General features: G+C 40.2%; 1 protein-coding gene across 4 annotated transcripts in view; it reads right to left on the reverse strand.

Annotated features, from left to right (window-relative positions):
• Positions 1-2,124: 2,124 nt before the first annotated feature.
• Positions 2,125-24,098, reverse strand: part of FYN (FYN proto-oncogene, Src family tyrosine kinase) — a 204,077-nt gene continuing 182,103 nt past the window's right edge. For 3 of the 4 annotated variants that reach the window (XM_073675868.1, XM_073675867.1, XM_073675866.1), the window contains 7 exons: positions 23,195-23,344; positions 20,198-20,362; positions 13,178-13,357; positions 11,510-11,586; positions 11,274-11,427; positions 4,993-5,124; positions 2,125-3,675 (listed from right to left, as the gene is read on the reverse strand). In XM_073675868.1, the coding sequence (XP_073531969.1) occupies positions 3,467-3,675; positions 4,993-5,124; positions 11,274-11,427; positions 11,510-11,586; positions 13,178-13,357; positions 20,198-20,362; positions 23,195-23,344 (1,067 nt within the window). In that variant the 3' untranslated portion in view covers positions 2,125-3,466. Of the gene's footprint in view, positions 3,676-4,992; positions 5,125-11,273; positions 11,428-11,509; positions 11,587-13,177; positions 13,358-19,832; positions 19,989-20,197; positions 20,363-23,194; positions 23,345-24,098 lie in introns of all 4 variants that reach the window. The other variant, XM_073675869.1, reaches the window with a different exon arrangement.

Here is a 24,098-nt window from a genome sequence, read left to right on the forward strand (position 1 = left end):
ACGTAGTATAATGCACAGACCATAGTCATCCACGTAGTATAATGCACAGACCATAGTCATCCATGTATTATAATGCACAGCCCATAGTCATCCATGTAGTATAATGCACAGCCCATAGTCATCCATGTATTATAATGCACAGACCATAGTCATCCATGTAGTATAATGCACAGACCATAGTCATCCATGTAGTATAATGCACAGCCCATAGTCATCCATGTAGTATAATGCACAGCCCATAGTCATCCATGTAGTATAATGCACAGACCATAGTCATCCACGTAGTATAATGCACAGCCCATAGTCATCCATGTAGTATAATGCACAGACCATAGTCATCCATGTAGTATAATGCACAGACCATAGTCATCCTTGTATTATAATGCACAGACCATAGTCATCCATGTAGTATAATGCACAGACCATAGTCATCCATGTAGTATAATGCACAGCCCATAGTCATCCATGTAGTATAATGCACAGACCATAGTCATCCATGTAGTATAATGCACAGACCATAGTCATCCATGTAGTATAATGCACAGCCCATAGTCATCCATGTAGTATAATGCACAGCCCATACTCATACATGTAGTATAATGCACAGCCCATAGTCATTCATGTAGTATAATGCACAGACCATAGTCATTCATGTAGTATAATGCACAGACCATAGTCATTCATGTAGTATAATGCACAGACCATAGTCATTCATGTAGTATAATGCACAGACCATAGTCATTCATGTAGTATAATGCACAGCCCATAGTCATTCATGTAGTATAATGCACAGACCATAGTCATTCATGTAGTATAATGTACAGCCCATACTCATACATGTAGTATAATGCACAGCCCATAGTCATTCATGTAGTATAATGCACAGCCCATACTCATACATGTAGTATAATGCACAGCCCATACTCATACATGTAGTATAATGCACAGACCATAGTCATTCATGTAGTATAATGCACAGACCATAGTCATTCATGTAGTATAATGCACAGACCATAGTCATTCATGTAGTATAATGCACAGACCATAGTCATTCATGTAGTATAATGCACAGACCATAGTCATTCATGTAGTATAATGCACAGACCATAGTCATTCATGTAGTATAATGCACAGCCCATAGTCCATACATGTAGTATAATGCACAGCCCATACTCATACATGTAGTATAATGCACAGCCCATAGTCATTCATGTAGTATAATGCACAGACCATAGTCATTCATGTAGTATAATGCACAGACCATACTCATACATGTAGTATAATGCACAGCCCATAGTCATCCATGTAGTGGTATGGCCATGTTGTACTCACTAATTTAAAAAAAAATAAAAAAATACTCACCTCCAATCCACTTCCTTGCCACGCAACATTCTCTTCTAAAGCCGACAGCTGATTTCAGCGTGCAAGCGGCGGGAGCGCATGAAGTCACTGCCATGCGCCCGGTCACGTGCATGCCGACGTTAGCTGCTGGCCTCTGATGGGTCTGTGCACTGCAATACATGAGGACGCACATCCAGCTCAAGTATTTGCTGCGACCGCGGTAGTTACACCCCTGCCAACAGCAAGAGGGCCCCCCCGTTTGTGCGCCGGTCCTGATTTTCACAATGTTCGAAGTGCTTACTTTAAAATAACATATGGGTGTGGGGTAGATTATAATTTTTATTTCAATGTAAGGTTTTATTTGTGTACGCCAAAAGTGTGCAGATTGTTCTTGAATCCACAGCAAAGAAAGTTTTTAATTCTTAATTAACACTTTTTTCTTTCATGGTGAGGAAACTATTGATCTAAATATTTTATCTTTTGTACCTTTTTCTACCTCTTGCTATGGTCTCAAACAACTCTATTTCTCGCCCTAGGTCACTGCTGCAAAACATTGCCAGTGTCTTATATAAAGCTAAGCTTCGCCACAAACTTTAGCACAATAAACAAATTAAAACAAACCTTATTTTAATAATCCCAAGAAGATAAGAAACAAGCCAACAAAGTAAGATGTGTTTTATTGCCCTACCTCGTATTACGATTCTGATTTTACCTTATTATGGTGGGACATTCTTCAAGATTTTTATTAATCCCCTTCTGGGCAGAGGAATAATAACAAAATAATGATGTAAAATGTTCATATTTAATTACTAAATTAATAAAGTTAAACAGTTTTCCATGAAAAAAATGTAAAGAAATGATAATAGGAAATTAGTTAAGACTTTAAATTGATAACATTATGTAAAAACCAAAATGGGAAGGACAATTGCTCATAAAACAGAATGAATCTAAGAATGATACAAAGAAACACTGGTTTTGTGCATTCCCCATGAAATGTATAGTGCATAGTAATTCCAATGGAGAACATCTCAAGACAAGTAGAAATAAGTTTCATTATCAGCTTTGAAAAGACGCATTTACATTGGTAAATAATACATAGAAAAAGATGAACAACCGGCTAATGTACTCCAGGGTGGTCTTAAGATTGGCAAAGATTGCAAGGGAAAAATAGAGAGAGGTTGAAAGGTTATCAAAAATAAAACTAGTAGGCGGCTATTGTGACAAAGATGAATTTTCAAGAAGCCACAATGATAGCAATCAGATGAATGTAAAATATAGACAATACAGGTATTAGTAATTTAACTGGCATCACTGTGGCATGGTTGTGCCACTATTAATTGGCCGCTGTCAGATATGAGGGTGTCACTTAAACCTTACAGTATTTCAACACAGTATCAGCTTATTCATCCCATACTTTAACCTGGGTCAATGTCAGCCTTCAAAACAAGGTGCAATATAAGTGAATGCTAAAATTGTGTCATTGTGGAATCACTCCAGCCTTCATTAGTTCTTCTTAATTGGCATTATTATGATGCAGATCCAGACTGGACCTCGTCCCCCACACTTTTCTCTTGGGGTGTATGGATGCATGTATGTACAAAATGTACTGCATGGTGGTATGTATGTACAGCTCGCATTATTTATAGGTACATGTACAAAAAGCAAAACAAATGCATCTATATATTAAATAAAAACCTCATCAAAGTGTATGTGGGCACTTTTGTAAAGTAATACTTATGTCGACTCATATGGAAACGGGTTAAAAATGCATGGATTCTGCTTTTAGAAAAAAAAAATCTCTAACATTGGGAATTGGCACAGAGTTAATATTTACAATGAACAGAGGTTTTGCAGTTTACATAACATCAATACAATGCATCATCAAAGTCTTTGCTTGAGAAGTATTATGTTTTTCTTCCTTTCCCCCATTATTTTATTGTTTTTGAAAGAGAACATTCAGATTATTATAAGTGGCCATGGAAAAAAAAAGTTTTCTTGAAGTTCTGAGCTTTCACGCCTACGTGCAATCCACACTGGAAGAAAGAGCTCCTTGTCAAAGGCAGTCATTAAACTGGAAGCAAATTCTGGGACTTGAACCTGGCAATGGCTTGGAGCTAGCAGAACTTTACAGGTTGTCTCCGGGTTGGTACTGGGGCTCAGTGGCAGTGAAGTAGTCTTCCAGAAAACCTTGTAGATATTCAAAAGTTGGGCGCTCCTCTGGATCTTTTTTCCAGCAGTTAAGCATGAGCTCGTGCAGAGAATTGGGACAGTCCTGTGGACATGGCATCCTGTAGCCACGCTCCACTTGTTCCAAAACCTCTCGGTTATTCATACCTGGTGACGACAGTGAGGAAATAAATAGATTTCACAACAAGATATTTCTACGTATATATTTCGGGGTTTTTTCAAACATCATAATATAATGGTATTTTCAACTTCAATTGTGTCGTGCTGAAAATCAAATGTAACTTCTTAGTAGATTGAGTTTTAAATGGTAAAATGGTGGTTTTCTATTTAATAGATTTATAGGGGTTGTCCATCACTTTTCATAAATCACCTAGAGACATTTACTAGTTAATGAGAACCTATCAGCTGATTCATGTTGCCCAAATGACTGAGCTGCTCAATTGCAAATAGATATATTCTTCTCTGAAATGCTCCGATGTTTGATGATCTGGCCGGAGCAACGTAGACAGAGACAAGACTAGTCTGTCTGAATTCTCCCAGCTATACTCCAGATGATTGACAGATCCCTCTTATGTGTATACTTGGTGAGAGACCTGTCAATCACCTGATGTGGGGCGGGGAGGAGCTAAACTACTTTCCTCTCTGGTTATGGTCCCCGGACAGATCTTCTAACTAAATTTTCTCTGAAACGCTGCAGTGTTTCAGAGGGATATACATCTAGTTGCAACTGTGCAGCCAGGCTTTGATTCATGCTGCCCGTTGTTTGGGCAGCATGAATCGCATTACAGGTTCTCTTTAAAAGAAGAAAGAAATGGATTTTTAATTGCGTTGCTTTCATTAGCATTTTTGCTTAGATTAATTTTTTCAGTATGTCTGTTGCAAGTCCCGCTGCATGTGACCGCTGCCACCTGCAATCTAACTACTTTCCATGGTATCCCCTACAGAGAATTCAGTCTTGTCTCATGATTTGCCCTGTATATGGGATGTTACCACTGATGTCTTTACAACAGGCAGCAGAAAGAGCAGGTAGGAGGAAGCACGGCTGGGAGGAAGAGGAGGACTGAGAAAGGAAGAGGCAGGATGACAGAGTGAATCAGTCACAAGCTGAGAAATCAGTGCTGCACAGCATGGGAAATGCAGGTTATGGAATAAAAACATCAGATAAAGGAAGATCCAGATATAAAAAGACTGGTGCATGATGGTGAGTATTGGGAGAAAAGTAAGAAGCGGGGGTAAACTAAGGAAAATCTACGGGGGCAGGGAGAAATGAGGAGTGTTTAAGCCAATCGAAATTAGGGTTTTCCAAACACAGATGTCAGTGTCAGACAAACCCTTTCATTACAAATGTACGTATGTATATATTTATATATATATATTTCTATTTATTTATAATGAAATTCACAATTTGCAAAATTGTGTTATTGGTCTCAGCTCGGTAGGGAGATGACAAAATGGCACACTCACCAGGATAGGGAACTCTTCCTTTAGTTACCAGTTCTGTCAGTAAAATACCAAACGACCACACATCTGACTTGATTGTGAACCTTCCATACAGCGCTGCTTCAGGGGCTGTCCATTTTATGGGGAACTTTGCACCTGCAAAAAGAAACCACGTTCCTGTATTATACATAGTATCCTATGTGACTACATGGACCAAAACCAGACAACTATAGAAATACTATAAAGTGGCTTTAAATCACTAACCAGCTGTCATGCACAATATATGTCTTAAGGCTGATGTATTACTTATGTATTGTAAAGCACCACTATGACTTATTCATGGCTCGTTATAAAACAATCCATCAAATAAACAATACACTTAACCTTCTATTGAAACCAATAACTTATAAATGTGTTAAATATTTAATCACAATATTGTGCGAAAGACACAAATAGCAGCATTACAGCTATATAAATATTATTTATGAAAAATCCTAAAGAAAATTTTAAATCGACATAAATCGGAATATAGAAATGGAAGCTTCATTCTTGTAATACAATTTCTAGCAGCCAAATGCAAGAAAAATCACTTGCAAAGCAGGAGCCATGCAGCCAAGGCTTACGATATTGTAAAAATAAAATACACATGGATCATATATTGTATTTCAGTAAGACATTTACCATCTTGTGATGCCTACATGCACTACAGGATGCTACAAACAGATGGTTTGACTTCAGTAAGATGGAGAAAACTTGGCCATATGGCGAGATAATAACAACTGTACAACTGTGGGATGCACAGTTCATTGTATAATTCTCCATTCCACAGCTTAAATCCATCATATCTCCTACTTGTTAGTCTGGGCTCAGCCATATAAAATATTAATGACTCTTAAATAATCATCACGTTTCAACGTAAACAGCGCCCTGTCAATGATAATGCAGGATAATAACGCTAGAGTGCTCAGAAGAGAAGCAAACACCATCTGTCAGTGGCAGAAGGTGGGGACCTGAGTGTCAGACAGGACGTGTCTGAGATAATGACCACATACGGCAATAATCATGATGAAGTACGGCCAACGGTGATGTGCTCTGCTGTTTTAAAATAAGCAAAAATAATATTAATGTAGGCGGTAATAGAACAGCCATGTCTGATTCCTCTGATGCACTCTACCAGCTCATAAAAAGGAGACAAGGAGCCTTCAAGAAAGACTGCTCACAGCCGTGTTACTTGACGTGGAATCAGAGGTATCATGTCTGATGGACGAGAGAGCGCAGCGGGAGGACACTTGTACAGCTCTAGATATACTTCTCCATGCATTTCATCACATCGTCATCTCTTTAAGGAGTCTGACCTGCCAGCTTCAGTCTACTTCAAAGCTCTTTTATATATCTTGATCACTACCTTTAAGAGTAAGACTGCGTGTACACTATGCGTTTTTCAAGCGGAATTTCCGCAGCGAAAGGCGTAAGGCTATGTGCCCACGATGCAGAAATGCTCCGGATTTTTTCCTGAGAGTTTCTGCATTTCCCTGACAGAAAAAACGCATTTGGATTTTACATGCGTTTTTCCCGCCAGATAGAAGCGTTTGTCAAGTGTTTTTGCATGCATTTCTGCATGCGGGTTGTCAAGCGCTTTCCAAGCGATTTTAGCATCACGAGGAAAGTGGTTGACAACTTGGTCACACTATATAAATCCAAGCAACCGGCATGGATTTATATAGTGTGACCCCAAAGAATGTCAAAAAATAAAAAAATAAATCTATACTTACCTTCCGATGGCCCCCGCATTCTTGCTTCGCTTCGTCCTGGCTTGCCGGCAGCTCGCGGTACACTACACTGAAGGACCTGCCGTCACATGACTAAATGACGTCAGCGCAGGTCCTTCAGTCCACCGTGATCTGCCAGGAAGCGAAGACAAGCACACCGGGGGCCATCAGAAGGTAAGTATAATATTTATTTTTTATTTTATTCTTTTTTTACAGGTACTATGGCACCCGGGTCCGGAGGAGAGTCTCCTGTCCTCCACACCCGGGTACCATCCGCACATTGAAACGTTTGGAATCCGCATGTACACATGTAGTGATGCGGAATCCATGCGTTCCAATGAAAGTCAATGGCGGCGAAAACACAGCGCTTCCGCAAAATAATTGGTAGTGCTACGTTTTTTTCCGCAATGATAATCCGCAGCGGAAATTTCCGCAGCATGTGCACAGCACATGCAGATTATCATTGGGGAACATGGCAGACCTACTCCCAAGCGTTTTTTAAGTGTTTCTGCAGCGGAATTGCCTCTGCAAAAACGCTTAAAAAACGCATCGTGGGCACACAGCCTAATGCTACAAATGATCCAGGTAGCTCTTGATTCCTTTATGCATTAAGCCATGATATAGAGGATGATATTATGATACTGGAAGTACAACAGCGCCATTGCCATCAGTTACAAGTCTTCCCATGTTTCTATAAAAGACCAGTCAGTTAGATCACTTATTGTAGGAGCCCCCAAGCCTTGGCTTGCTGCTGACGCAGCTTAAATGCTGGTGTTCATCGGACGAGTACACAGTTAAACACCTGGTAGAGAACTGAACAATAGGTCCTCTGCTCTACCACGCTCTGTCTTGTAGGCCACAGGTTGCTTCAGGTCTGCAGCCTACAGGATGGCAGGGGCAGACATATATTACTTTTTTGGGGGACACTCTGAGGGCATGAATAATTACAGAGACAGGTGATGTATTATTAATTGTTAAAGAGCATTCTGGAGGAATTAATACTTTTTTGGGGAACATGGAACATTATCAATTGTTAGAGTGGGATCATTATTATTTAAGGGGTCACTTGGGGCATTATTACTTTATAAAGGGGGTTCAGGCAGGGCAATACTACCTGATAATGGGCACTCATTACTATTTATAAAGGGGCACTCAAGGAGCATTATTACTCTTTAAGCAGGCACTAAAGAGGCATTACTTTAAAAGGGGCCATTTCTACTTTATACAGGTGAATATGGGTCATTTATTATTTTTTAAGAGGGAACCAAGAAAGCAATATTAGTTTAAAGAGGGGCACTCAGGCAACCCTTTTTTTATAAGGGGGACTCACGTGATTATTAATTTATAAGAAAGCACTCAGGACGTTATTACTTTCACACTATCAGTATTTGGTCAGTATTTTACCTCCGTATATGTAAGTTAAAACCAGGAGTGGAACAATAAGAGGAAAAGTATAATAGAAATACGTCACCACTTCAGTTTTTCTAAGTCAACCAGGAGTGGGTGAAAAATACAGATGTAAAATACTTACCAAATACTGAGCTTGTGAACATGGCCCATAAAGGAGCACTCATGGCATTATTATTTTAGATGGTGGATATTTGGTGAATTAAACCTTCAAATAGCCACACAGTAGGTTTCTATGATTTATTCACTGACAGTGTAATCTTCTGAAAGGTGTACACGGCTGAATATATTTTTACACGTCAGAATTGCCGTGCATGTGCTGTCTATTGCACAGGTCTGTTCTATTTTGGGCACCAATGGTCACATAAAAGGAGGGGACTTGTTCTAGTCTGGTGTGATTTGTGGACCAAACTCACCCTATCAAATTAAAGGGAATGTGTCACCAAGATTTCGGTACCCCATCTGAGAACAGCATAATGTAGGAGCAGAGACCCTGATTCCAGTGATGTATCACTTACTGGTCTTCTTGGTGCAGTTTAGATAAAGTCACTGTTTTACCTGCAGAAGATTTATCAGTTCTTTGAATGCTGAGCTCTGTATAACCCCGCCCACAAAAGTGAGTGACAGCTGTCTGTGTACACTGATCAGAAAGCAGCCAATCAGTAGTGGGGACGTGGCTACACAGAGCAAGAGGACTACATGGCACAAAACAACTACAACCCCTGGCAAAAATTAAGGAATCACCGGGATCGGAGGATGTTCATTCAGTTGTTTAATGTTGTTGAAAAAAAGCAGATCACAGACATGGCACAAAACTAAACTCAATTCAAATGGCAACTTTAGGGCTTTAAGAAACACTAAAAGAAATCAAGATTAAAAATGTGGTACTCAGTAAGGGTACTTTTTTTCAGACCAAGGAGAGGGAAAAAATTATGGAATCACTCAATTCTGAGGAAAAAATTATGGAATCACCCTGTAAATTTTAATTTCCAAAACTAACACCTGCATCAAATTAGATCTGCTCGTTAGTCTGCATCTAAAAAGGAGTGATCACACCTTGGAGAGCTGTTGCACCAAGTGGACTGACATGAATTATGGCTCCAATACGAGAGATGTCAATTGAAACAAAGGAGAGGATTATCAATCTCTTAAAAGAAGGTAAATCATCACGCAATGTTGCAAAAGATGTTGGTTGTTCAGTCAGCTGTGTCTAAAATCTGGACCAAATACAAACAACATGGGAAGGTTGTTAAAGGCAAACATACTGGTAGACCAAGGAAGACATCAAAGCGTCAAGACCGGAAACTTAAAGCAATATGTCTCCAAAACAGAAAATGCAGAACAAAACAAATGAGGAACGAATGGGAGGAAACTGGAGTCAATGTCTGTGACCGAACTGTAAGAAACCGCCTAAAGGAAATGGGATTTACATACAGAAAAGCTAAACATAAGACATCATTAACACTTAAACAGAAAAAAAAGAAGGTTACAATGGGCTAAGGAAAAGCAATCGTGGACTGTGGATGACTGGATGAAAGTCATATTCAGTGATGAATCGCGAATCTGCATTGGGCAAGGTGATGATGCTGGAACTTTTATTTGGTGCCGTTCCAATGAGGTTTATAAAGATGACTGCATGAAGAGAACATGCAAATTTCCAGTCATTGATGATATGGGGCTGCATGTCAGGTAAAGGCACTGGGGAGATGGCTGTCATTACATCTTCAATAAATTCCCAAGTTTACATTGATATTTTGGACAGTTTTCTTATCCCATGAATTGAAAGGATGTTTGGGGATGATGACATCATTTTTCAAGATGATAATGCATCCTGCCATAGAGCAAAAACTGTGAAAACATTCCTTGAAAGAAGACACATAAGGTCAATGTCATGGCCTGCAAATAGTCCGGATATCATATCCAATTGAAAATCTTTGGTGGAAGTTGAAGAAAATGGTCCATGACAAGGCTCCAACCTGCAAAGCTGATCTGGCAACAGCAATCAGAGAAAGTTGGAGCCAGATTGATGAAGAGTACTGTTTGTCACTCATTAAGTCCATACCTCAGAGACTGCAAGCTGTTATTAAAGCCAGAGGTGGTGCAACAAAATACTACTGATGTATTGGAGTGTTCTTGTGTGTTTGTTTTTCATGATTCCATAATTTTTTCCTCAGAATTGAGTGATTCCATAATTTTTTCCCTCTGCTTGGTCTGAAAAAAATTACCCTTACTGAGTACCACATTTTTAATCTTGATTTCTTTTAGTGTTTCTTAAAGCCCTAAAGTTGCCATTTGAAATGACTTTAGATTTGTGCCATGTCTGTGATCTGCTTTTTTCAACAAGATTAAACAACTGAATGAACATCCTCCGAGCCCGGTGATTCCATAATTTTTGCCAGGGGTTGTAGTCCTCTAGGGATAATCTCCTGATGCTAAAACAGTGTAAAACAGTGATTTTATTGACCAAAAGACAGTGGAAAAACAAGCCAATACATGGAGAAAAAACGGACAGATACATGTGAATAAGGCCTTAAGCACATTTCCTAGCTGGCAGACATGTACACCAATCAATAGCACGATATTGTACTACTACTTTTCAAAACTGCCGAGATAGGTGTGAAATGTGTTAGTCAGTAATACAGTAGATGGTGGCACCGACTGGTTTCAAGACTTCTGCTCAGTAATCCCATTGAAGAAGACTATAGACAGCCTTTCTTCAGAATCAAATGGCTCTGCAGATAGTTTATGTTCATACTGCAATGTTAGATAACATATGGGCTAGGTCTGGTACCTCTTTAATATCACATTTTAATTAACCATTATAGTAGCTGCAAAATCTATATTCTCATATCATCGAATGATTCCCTGTGAGTCAAGGAAATTATCAGGCACAACAGGAAATGTGCTAAGAAGATACTTCGTGTTCATTGTACTGTGGCAAATTAAATTAAAAATGATCTGGCTTCTCATCTCAGGCACAAGCCCAGGTATGGGGCCAATGTGTGAAATAATCCAGTTACAGATTCTAGCAGACAGAATTAGCCTGTGTGTGGCTAGCTTCAGAGCAAATATGTACTTTACCCATGCGGTCCATGCTGATCTGTTCTCTTCATTTTCTATTCCTCTTACCTTGCCTCGCTGTGTATTCATTGTCTTCAATTAATCGAGCAAGGCCGAAATCTGCAATTTTGCAAATGAGACCATTTCCAACCAAAATATTTGCAGACCGTAAGTCTCTGTGTATGTAATTCATGCGTTCAATATATGCCATCCCAGCAGCAACCTACCAAACCAAGAAATTGGATCAATAAATGTTATATTATTGATTGCATTAACACAGCATGTATGAAGAAGGAAAGGTTTACCTGGGCAGCCATATCAACTAAGTTTGGCAATTTCAGGGCTCGTCCTTCCCCATCTTTGAGAAACTCTAGCAGACTTCCTGCATGAGAAAGGTATTATTGGATTAATGGAGGCCTAGTAACAGCAGTGAGCAGGGATACAAATACATTACACATTGTAAGGAGTTGACCATAGTAATAATGGAAAGTATTGTTTAGGGAGGTTTTTCCTTTTTACCTAAATATTCATATGGTACTTAAAGTGTTTTTTTTCTTATGGGGCTAAGTACTTACCAGCAGGTAGTTGCCTGTTCTGCCCTGCAGAGATCTCTCCGGACTCAGACGGTGACACTCCTCCTTCTTCTGACTTCAAGACAACAGAGCAGCCCCTTCTCTTCTCTGATCGGTCCACAGGGAGTTACTGACGTTCTCATGTTGATTGAAAGCCCGCTCCCCATAGTTAGGCAGTGGAGAGCCGCCTGTCGATCAGCATGGCATCAGCAGAGATACCTTGTCCACAGAGCAGAGTGGAAGAGAAGAAGCTGCACTGTTGAGGTCATCGGAAGAAGGAGAGGTCCAGGAACTGGAACAGATCACAACAGGTCAGAACAAGCAAGTAATTGGCAAATACCTGCCTGTAGGTGCTTAGCCCAATAGGAAAAAAACCTAAGTCACGGATAACCCCTTTAAATATATGCCACCTGTATACTAAATCCAGGATTTATCAAAGATTATATTTTAGATTTTCAGGGAATAGGGAGTTATGGAAAAAACACCTGGAATTATGTATTATTACATCTTTGAAGAAAGCCACAATGATTTACTATCAGATATACTGTACGTCTTCACAAAAAGTCACAAATTGTGCTAAAAAATGTGCGACTTTTGACAATTTACACATTCCCAGCTAAGTGACAAGGAAAATGAAAGGTGTTTAAGATGGAAGGGACCTCTGTCAGACTGCCAGATTAAATTTTACTTACACTAAAAATTGAGCAAAATTATGGTGTAAATAGGAAGTGTAGATTAGCTTTTCTGGCGCATGGATAGGTAAAAGATGAGCCACATTTATTAAGATGCAGGGGCATTATACTTCAAAAGTCTGTAAATTAAGCACTCGACCCCCTAAAAAAAAATTTGTATGTAAAGTATCTGAGATAGAGTATCTTATGGAAGCTTGAATATCCTATTACACATTTTGGCTGGATAAATGTGTCTTAGAGAAGGAAAACTATGCTAAGTGCTCTTTGAACTACAGTCTACAGCACCCTAAATAATGAGTGTTACAGGTTTTATCATCTCGCTAGGAATGCAGTAGTTGCTTAAGGTTGGCTCTTGTACATGTCTCAGTTTGGGAAAGGGCTGAATCCTTCCCCAGAAGACAGAAGTCACAGTTTATCATGTCTAGATGATAGGGTTGGTAGCTGGAAAGCCATAGGAACAACACTATTTCTTATTGTCAAACCTAACCATGATGCTAGGTTCAGCGCAGGGCAGTTTACTGCTTTTTTTCATTTATTTTTTGTTTTTAGCAAATGACAGAACCCCCCCCCCCCAGAAAAAAATATAGGATTTACCGCAGTTTTCCTGGGTTCTTAGGTGTTTTTAAGCCCCCCTTACATTTGTGTGTGATATGTACACGTTACTATTGAGTGACATACAGGAACATAGAGACATTTCAGAAGTCCTGACCTTTGCTCATATACTCAGTTACAATGTAGATAGGTTCCTCTGACACGACTGCATAGAGCTGCACCAATTTATCATGTTTCAGCTTCTTCATGATCTGAGCCTCTTCTAGGAAAGACTCCGGAGACATGGTACCTGGCTTCAGAGTCTTTATTGCCACCTTGGTATTTCCATTCCATGTACCTGCATGCAGTAATATGCAAGAAATGACTGGAGGATCAAATCTGTCAGACAGAAAAACTTGTGACAGTGTTCCCCCAACTCCGGTCCTCAAGGCCCACCATCAGGTCATGTTTTCAGGATTTCCTTAGTATTGCTCAGGTGATAATTACATCACTTGCACAGGCAATAATTCCATCACCTGTGCAATACTAAGGAAATCCTGGAAACATGACCTGATGGTGGGCCTTGAGGTCTGGAGTTGGGGAACACTGATATAGACCTATTAATGTACACCGATATACATGCATAGAGCTCTAACATTAGCATCTGGACTCATTGTCTTTCAATAGAAGGTGATGTCCTCACCAAGAACTACTTGACATATTCCTCATTAAATCGCTTGCACAGTAACACGTATCAGATGTGCTATGAAAATTGGACTCATGAATAATTGGGATAAAATGGGTTTTCTGACATCTGTAGCAAAAGACCACCACCAAAAAAAGCCAAAAAGGAGACCTTTTTTGCATTGTTTCCTTGGTATAAATAAGCCCCATTAAAACAGTAATTTTCCCATTCTCAGCAATAGACAACAAAAGATGCTGGCAATTATAACTAGGGTTTTTTAATTTAGGGTAAGTGTCATCAGGCCTTTCTCCTCATATTAACCCCCTTTTGGTAGTAAGGGATATAGCTATTAACTCCTCCTGTTCCAGATCCCCAAGGTTTCTGACATTAACCCTATCATCAGTCTTTTTATTTATTGTCTGATGTTTTGGATCACTTTGAATTGTGTTGGCTTTAGAGGGAACATTGCACATATCCCAAACTGCTCTGCTCTCAAGCTACAAAGAGGTTGTCCACTACTTTACAATCAATAGGTCATCAATGTCTGATCGGTCAGGGACTGACACCCGGCACCCCCGCAGATCAGCTGTCCTCGGTGTTGGCCAGACATGCTCAATTGCTGAGCTGCTCATTATTCTGATAGTAGCCACGGGTACTGCACATCTGCCTCCTATTCAAATCAGTAGGCGGTGGATGTGCAGTACCCGGCTGTGGCGACTACCAGAAGATGAAGCAGCTCCGCAATTGAGCATTTCCGGTTGTTGGACCCTGACTGATCAGACATTGATGACCTAAGGATAGGTCATCAATGATAAAGTAGTGGACAACCTCTTTAAAGGGCACGCTGGCATAAATGCATAAATGAAATGTTGCATCTCCCAACTTTTTCCAAATGTTCATCTAGTATGATGAGATCATGTCTGTATACAAAAGTTTCCAATAGATCAATAAAGGAAGTCACAGGCAACATTTCTTCAAGTATGTCTATGGGGGAAACCAGAGCAGCAAGAGATCTAAACTAAAGAGGTGGGGCACTACAGCTTATTAAGTACAATTGAAAAATGCTCCAGAATCTTCATGTTGCTATTATGTCTACGTCCAGATGGTAATGGTAAAGCAGCATACTTAAAGGGGTTGTCCACTACTTTATATGATCCCCCAATGTATTCGCCCAGGGCCCATAAGTGTTTCTCTAAATACCTTGTGGTGCCTTTTCTGTCTGTGAGGGGCGCTATCGCTGGCCACTCACAGGCATCACGTGACCCCCGGCTGCAGGGGGGTACTCACTTCTGCGTTCCAAGGTGGATGCTGGGCTGTGGGCGAGGTTACCCTGCAAGTCACACCCGGCATCCACCGCGCGCTCTCGCTCTCCACATTCACTGGGTGTGACGCACAGGGTAACCCCGCCCACAGCCCAGCATTCACCGCGGGGAGCACGTCACTGATGTCACGCCTCACTTGACGTGACATCAGTGACGGGTCACGTGATGCCTCTGAGCAGCCAGCGATAGCGACGCTCAGAGGCAGAAAATGTACCGCAAGGTATTTAGAAAAACACTTCTGGGCCCCAGGGGGATACATTGGGGGGTTCATATAAAGTAGTGGACAACTTCTTGAAACCTTTTCTGCACTACGAATACAGTATGACCACATACTGCTACAACAGCCTACATGCATGCAATTACATACACGCAAATTCTCAAAGCATTAATTGTTAGTATTAGGGTAAATTCACATGAGGCATACGCTGGTGCAGAAATGTCTGCGAATCGATCATGTGAATACGTTTGTTGTGATGACGAGCACATGAATTTCTGCAAATTCAATTTAGATGAATGGGATAGTTTCTGCACCAAATCTGCTGTGTGTGAATCCAACCTTAAAAACATGGAATATTTATCTAAAGACTTGGGATGAAGCTAAAGTGATTAAGGTCGAAACGACTATTCGCAGTCATTCTGTTATATGGACAACTCATGCACAAGAGCACAATACTTGTAATGTTGCACAGTTTCTCATGTACAGCACCACTGAATCAATGGTGCTTTAAAAATAAATAATAATAATAATACCGAGCTGTAAGAAATACTTTATTTACTCTTGTCAGAAATCTATATCAAGAAGTGTAATTAACATAAAGTGGTTCTCCCATGATCACAACTTATTACCTATACACAGGTTAGGTAATATGTTAGGAACAATGTTGATAACTGCGGGGCCTTATTGCAGGAAACCTCTCCACCCCCTGATTAAACAAATGTGGTCTGCCATTTGAATGAAAAAGAAGTCGAGCATGTACACTCCCACTCTAGTCAAAGTCAATGGAACTGACAGAGCTGAGTACTGTGCTCGCCTATCTCCATCAGTTCCTTAGACTTTAAATGGACCAGCAGTGCATATGCTCAGCCACCACTTCATTCAAACCGAGGTTTTGAGACCCCAATTCTTATGATCTGGGGATCTCCAGCAACTTATCACCTATCCTGAAGGTAGATGATAAGTTGTGATTGTGGGACAACCAGTCAATGTTCCTACTCTTTTTAAATAGTCACCTAACGTTGAAGTGTTGCCTGTACTCAGATGCTTTCCAAAATCCCACAGCCAGATTGTTTCATAAAATTCTTGCATTTTTGTGTATTAGATGTAAAGCAACTTCTGATCAATCCAGAATTAGTAAGAAGTTGCTCCACATTATATATAAGTGCATGTAAACTGGAAATGGTTTTCATAGGTTGACATATTTATCAATTTTGATATAAGCCGATTTCATGGTTAAATGAACTTTTTGATTTGGCACCCAATCCTTGCATCTGTGCGCCTTTAAACGAGTTTCTGCAAGTTGTCATCTATTCACTAGAAGGTGATAACTTGCTCGTTGCTGGGGTACCACCTGCTCCGAGAGGGATCTTTTTCGCCTTGTTCATAGGTTGAGACAACCCCTTTAAAGATATTTATTTATATTCTCACTTTAGTTATTTAGGTTAAAGTGGCCAATAAAGTCTGCTTCCCATGTATTTTCTAGTATGTCTTCCTACTTATATTTTAGTAAATCTAAAATCTTATGAATAAATTTAAAACCTAATTACATTGCAAAATGTAAACTTCATATATAGCTTCAGTCCTGCATGGACTTACAATTATGTTTTGTCTATTTTACTAAGTATCTTGTGTCTTATATTTGTCATGTGACTGGATTCGAACCCTTGATTGTGTTCTGTGGGCTGCGTCTCTTTCCGCTGAGCCACAGCATATACGCCTTTTCTTTGGGTGTTTTAGTTCTGTTATCTTTCTTTCTGTCGGTTTTGCGTAACAGGTGTTTTTCATTTACAGTTTGTCTGCCCTATCACCTTTCCGGTGCAGCTTTATATTCCTTCCCCTGCTGGTGTTTCCTGCTGGTGATAGTCTTTGTTGGATTCCTTCACTTGACTGTAGTTTATGTTGGTTGCAGTGGTTTCGTGCGTGATTCCTTTATTCTTTAGGGAATTGCTACTTTAGTCTGAACAGGGATCTGTCAGGTTCAGCTATTTGTCCTCCTGGTTTGTACGCTACCAGTGTGAATGATGTGTTTTTGCAGTCATAACATTATTAATTAGGATTAAAGGGAATCTGTCAGAATAACCAATCCTCCTAAACCCTGATCCAATGTTTTATTCCAAAGAAATCCACATTTTTGTTAACATGTACAGTACAGACCAAAAGTTTGGACACACCATCTCATTTAAAGATTTTTCTGTATTTTCATGACTTTGAAAATTGTACATTCACACTGAAGGCATCAAAACTATGAATTAACACATGTGGAATGATATACTTAACAAAAAAGTGTGAAAGAACTGAAAATATGTCTTATATTCTAGGTTCTTCAAAGTAGCCACCTTTTGCTTTGATGACTGCTTTGCACACTCTTGGCATTCTCTTGATGAGCTTCAAGAGGTAGTCACCGGAAATGGTTTTCACTTCACAGGTGTGCCCTGTCAGATTTAATAAGTGGGATTTCTTGCCTTTTATAAATGGAGTTGGGACCATCAGTTGTGTTGTGCAGAAGTTAGGTGGATACACAACTGATAGTCCTACCGAATAGACTGTTAGAATTTGTATTATGGCAAGAAAAAAGCAGCTAAGTAAAGAAAAACGAGTGGCCATCATTACTTTAAGAAATGAAGGTCAGTCCGAAAAATTGGGCAAACTTTGAAAGTGTCCCCAAGTGCAGTTGCAAAAACCATCAAGCGCTACAAAGAAACTGGCTCACATGAGGACGGCCCCAGGAAAGGAAGACCAAGAGTCACCTCTGCTTCTGAGGATAAGTTTATCCGAGTCACCAGCCTCAGAAATCGCAGGTTAACAGCAGCTCAGATTAGAGACCAGGTCAATGCCACACAGAGTTCTAGCAGCAGACACATCTCTTCAACAACTGTTAAGAGGAGACTTTGTGCAGCAGGCCCTCATGGTAAAATAGCTGCTAGGAAACCACTGCTAAGGACAGGCAACAAGCAGAAGAGACTTGTTCGGGCTAAAGAACACAAGGAATGGACAATAGACCAGTGGAAATCTGTGCTTTGGTCTGATGAGTCCAAATTTGAGATCTTTGGTTCCAACCACCGTGTCTTTGTGCGACGCAGAAAAGGTGAACGGATGTACTCTACATGCCTGGTTCCCACCGTGAAGCATGGAGGAGGAGGTGTGATGGTGTGGGGGTTCTTTGCTCGTGACACTGTTGGGGATTTATTCAAAATTGAAGGCATACTGAACCAGCATGGCTACCACAGCATCTTGCAGCGGCATGCTATTCCATCCGGTTTGCGTTTAGTTGGACCATCATTTATTTTTCAACAGGACAATGACCCCAAACACACCTCCAGGCTGTGTAAGGGCTATTTGACCAAGAAGGAGAGTGATGGGGTGCTACGCCAGATGACCTGGCCTCCACAGTCACCAGACCTGAACCCAATCGAGATGGTTTGGGGTGAGCTGGACCGCAGAGTGAAGGCAAAAGGGCCAACAAGTGCTAAGCATCTCTGGGAACTCCTTCAAGATTGTTGGAAGACCATTTCCGGGGACTACCTCTTGAAGCTCATCAAGAGAATGCCAAGAGTGTGCAAAGCAGTCACCAAAGCAAAAGGTGGCTACTTTGAAGAACCTAGAATATAAGACATATTTTCAGTTGTTTCACACTTTTTTGTAAAGTATATAATTCCACATGTGTTAATTCATAGTTTTGATGCCTTCAGTGTGAATGTACAATTTTCATAGTCATGAAAATACAGAAAAATCTTTAAATGAGAAGGTGTGTCCAAACTTTTGGTCTGTACTGTAAATATGTATATGCATTCTCCCTGAAAATCTGACTCCTGAGCTACATCATTGCGTTTAAATGAGGATTCGCTGGTAGCTATTAACGTTTATTTACCTTTTCTTCATTTTGTAAAAATCTGTATATTTACATTAATATAACGGTGCCCATTCACATTGGACAAAATCTACCAATGATCTAATTTGTATAGGGAACAGTCAGCTCTCCCAAGATGAGTAGGAGCAAAGAAGGATCTGGTATGCTAGATTCTACGATGAGGGGTCTGTCTGGCTTATTCTTAATCACCCTCAAAATAAACATGTATTCTAGACTAAGCCAAACGTACAGGTTTGTAGGCAAGTAAGGAGATTTAACAGTTCAACTGACAGCTATTTAAAGGGGTTTTCCCACAAACAAAACTTCATTTTAATCATTGGATCTTGGAATAATAATACGTTCCACAATTGGATGTGTTTAAAAATAATGTTCCTGTGCCGAGATAATCTTATACATGTGCCCCTGCTGTGTACTGTGTAATGGCTGTGTCTGACCGTGCAGGAACACGATCTGATCATACCACAGCTCCTGGACAGGGGAGGACAGCCATTACACTGTACACAGCAGGGGCACATTTATAGGATTATCTCAGCACAGGAACATTTTATTTAAACACATCCAATTGTGGAACTGATTAATATTCCAAAATCTAGTGATTAAAATGAACTTTTTTTTGTGGGCAAACCCCTTTAATGTGTTTGAGCATGTTACGAGAACCTTGTAGAGGTACCAATTATTTCTTAGTTTTTTTTTTTGCTTGAAAGGTACTATCTCCTAAATAAAGCAATTGGTGCACCTTACCATACCACACTTCAGCGAAACAGCCCTGACCGAGCTTCTGCTGCAGAAGTATTGTGCTCCGTGACACTTCCCATGCATCCTTAGCCAATCCAACAGTTTGTGGGACATAATTCGGTGCAATCAATGTTAAATTATAACACAAACCATCAGCTTTTTCTACAGAAAAGGAAATTAATGAAAACAATTAAACCTAGAGCATGCAGTAAGAAAGATGGAAGGTGCTGTATACCAATTTAACACGAAAGGCAATATAGACTTAGCAAAACTGCACTTTAATATTTTCCCCTTTTGCTTCACTTTCCATCTTTCCTTTTGTTGCTCCACACAGGAGCGAGTGACTTGAAGTAAAGATTTTGACTGCGTACCCATCCATACTTCCCCAAACTGCCCATTGCCCAGCCTCTTGATCAGCTGGAGGGATTCTCTTGGGATTTCCCAGACATCTTTGGTTTTGACAGACAGGTCAGTAAGCCTTGGCATTCCTTTATGGCAGGGTACTACCAAGCGGCAACACAGACCAGCTGCTCTCTCTGAGAGGCGTGAAACAAGAAGAAGGCAGAGGAAAGAAACAACATGACACACAGAACTGAAGCAAGACGTGATATCTCAAGAAAGAAACATATGACATAAGATGACTGCCGAAAGCAAACGGGCAAATATACAAGATCTACATCTTAGGATCCATATAAGGCCATGTTCACACGTTCAGTATTTGGTGAGTTTTTTACCTCAGTATTTGTAAGCTAAAACCAGAAGTTGCTGATAAATACAGAAGAGGTGACGTGTTTCTATTATACTTTTCCTCTGATTGTTCCACTCCTGGTTTTGGCTTATAAATACTGATGTAAATACTGACAAAATACTGAATGTGTGAATGTAGCTTAAAAGTGATACTTTCCTGCATTATGTTTGCTATGGATAACATACAAACCAACCAGCAATGGAATTCTTAGAATTTAGTGACTGGTACATTAGTTCCCAAATGCCTTGAATCTACACTTGGCAGCAATTTCCGTGTAAAATATGTATTGTCTCTGGCATCAAAATGTGCGACTTAATTTCAGAGAGAGCCTGGAAGATTTGAGTTTTTTTTAACATTATAATTAATTGATACTCATACTTGTATAATTCTCAGTAGGATGGGATGAGATTGATGATTTGTGAAATTTTAATATACAAGATGTGAACCCTTGGTTTATGATCAAGAATGTGATCATGTACAAAAACTCTCCCCTCTCCACTCTTTGAATACAGTAGCCAGGATCACCTATTGTCTAACCACTATACCGATCCCTCCACCCTGTGCCAGTGTCCAGGATCCAGGATCACCTATTGTCTAACCACTATACCGATCCCTCCACCCTGTGCAAGTGTCCAGGATCCAGGATCACCTATTGTCTAACCACTATACCGATCCCTCCACCCTGTGCCAGTGTCCAGGATCCAGGATCACCTATTGTCTAACCACTATACCGATCCCTCCACCCTGTGCCAGTGTCCAGGATCCAGGATCACCTATTGTCTAACCACTATACCGATCCCTCCACCCTGTGCCAGTGTCCACGATCACCTATTGTCTAACCACTATACCGATCCCTCCACCCTGTGCCAGTGTCCAGGATCCAGGATCACCTATTGTCTAACCACTATACCGATCCCTCCAGCCTGTGCCAGTGTCCAGGAACCAGGATCATCTATTGTCTAACCACTATATCGATCCTTCCACCCTGTGCCAGTGTCCAGGATCCAGGATCACCTATTGTCTAACCACTATACCGATCCCTCCACCCTGTGCCAGTGTCCAGGATCACCTATTGTCTAACCACTATATCGATCTTTCCACCCTGTGCCAGTGTCCAGGATCCAGGATCACCTATTGTCTAACCACTACACCGATCCCTCCACCCTGTGCCAGTGTCCACAATCCAGGATCACCTATTGTCTAACCACTATACCGATCCCTCCACCCTGTGCCAGTGTCCACGATCCAGGATCACCTATTGTCTAACCACTATACCGATCCCTCCACCCTGTGTCAGTGTCTGCACTGGTTGTATAAGCACTTTAAAATACATTTTAGACTTATCACACTCACCCAGAAATCTTTCCACAGCACTTTACCTCCTTAGATCTCCCTCATCTCTGTCTACTACCTTACCCTGGGCTCTTTATTCTGCAAACAATCTAAAACTAAGTCCCTCAATAATGTTAAACTCATATTCCTGTCTCCCATGACTTTACCATCTATCTGCAATGTGCTATCACAGGCAGTCTTTGCAATTTTATATTCAGGAACATTTTTTTTAAACTGTTCCACAATTCTTAGACATAGTTGTTCCTGGATTGGTGAACCTCTGACCATCTTTGCTTTTGAGAGACTCTGCCTCTCTAACAGTCTCCTTTTATACAAAGTCCTGTGCCTCAGTAGAAAATTGACCCTCCAGCTATTTTTCATTAGCACCACTTATGATTCTAAAAAACGCTAAAAAACCCAATGTGGTGTCTTAAGGAAATCATATTTAATTTAGCCTTCCTATTGACTTGTAGCAGAAATGCCTAAAGAATTGACATTTTGGTTCTTTTAACCTCTTGACGTCTTTTGAAAGCCTGAAGCTCAAAAGCCTGAACATAGGCACAGCAAGTCGTTGTTACATAGAAATTCATTCTATTCCATTCTTTTTACGCATTTTTAGTGTTTTTTTTTTTTTGCAGCGTTTTCCACAGAAATAAGGTCAGAAAAAGACTCAGTGTGAACATACCCTTAGACTACATATTTAACATACTGATCCTTGCTTTATTTAAGTGTGTCCTATAATTCTATAAGCTGATAAACCATGAGCAAAAGCCAAGAAGAAAAAGAGGGGTGGGAGAGTGAAAAAACAATGAGAGGTAACATAAATGTGACACCAGAGGGACATTTCATTTACAAAGTTGGCAATATACAAAAGATGGCGAAACATATTTCCTGCTCTAAAGCTTTGAGAATGAACAGTAAAACAGATTAGCATTATGAAATATCTGCCTCCTGGAAACATCTGGTTCAACACATTAGAGGATTGCGGACTCAAGGATCCTGATATGACCCAGGGTCTTATACAAATGCTGGTAGAACTATAAAATATATATTAAGTTTCCACTGCCCTGGAACAGATCATATCACTAGCTGAATGAATGAGTCACCAGCCGACAGAAATGTCATATGCTTCATGGTGAAAGCTGAGAACAGTTCCATGGGAATCCCCATAAATATTGGACTAGAGCATAAAGCTGTCCTACTGTTCTAAAGAAGACTGTAAAAAGACTTACAACCTATAAGTAGTCGTAGTTTATGTACAGTACTGTAGTATTGAGAGCAGTCATACCTGAATAATGATGAACGAGCTGCTGTAGGGTTTCGAATTGGGCTCTTGTTGTTATGTAATAGCCGCCACTGTCAAGTTTCCGGATCTTATAGTGTTTGACATGATCTCCTTTCATATCATCCCAGTCACGAATAGACAACGAATAGGCACCTGAAATGATGTTTACGGGGAAAATATTATTTCGTAATCAATGGGTCATAGTAAATATCAGTTCTCACAGTATAAATACCGTTAGGCACTTTCATATACAAATTATCGACCCTGACTTTACAAATTTTTTGCTTTGGTGGTAAAGAAATAAAATGTTATAAAAAAACATAAAAAAAATATTCTGCTTCCAAAAAACAGTAATGTTGTAACAAGGGCTGTGGAGTCGGAGTCATGGAGTTGGTATAAAATATATAATAAATTGGGTACAGTAGTTCAATGCAGTTTGTGGGGAATATTTTTTCATAAGAATTTGGGAAAGTTATGAAATGTCCTATAAATGTCTGTCCTATTCCTGATCTAAGGGTCTTGACTTTTAGCTGAGATGAATCTGTGCTACAGTAAATGTATCACTTAAACATGAGCCATGTATGAGGGAGTCGGAGTCGTGGAGTCGGTGGCATGGAAATTGAGGAGTCAGAGGTTTGGCTTACCGACTCCACAGCCCTGGTTATAACTTGTAGCTTTGCACATACAGTTTTTGTGTTGGCAAGTTGGTGGGCTAAAAAGGTGCCCTTATCTGACTGTTCCAAACTGACCAATATCAGAACTTTCCATCTGGCAACCTTGAGCTACCTATATATTATATATACATGCATTCATCAGAATAGCAAAAAAATCATAGCTGGCACTTCTCTCTGCAAAATCAGCTGGTTGCTGGAGGATTGGACCCTCATGATCACTTACAACAGTGGCC

Source organism: Phyllobates terribilis, unplaced genomic scaffold (assembly GCF_046119375.1).
Source record: "Phyllobates terribilis strain yellow unplaced genomic scaffold, ASM4611937v1 Scaffold_3__8_contigs__length_932513732, whole genome shotgun sequence".
Lineage (NCBI taxonomy): Eukaryota > Metazoa > Chordata > Amphibia > Anura > Dendrobatidae > Phyllobates > Phyllobates terribilis.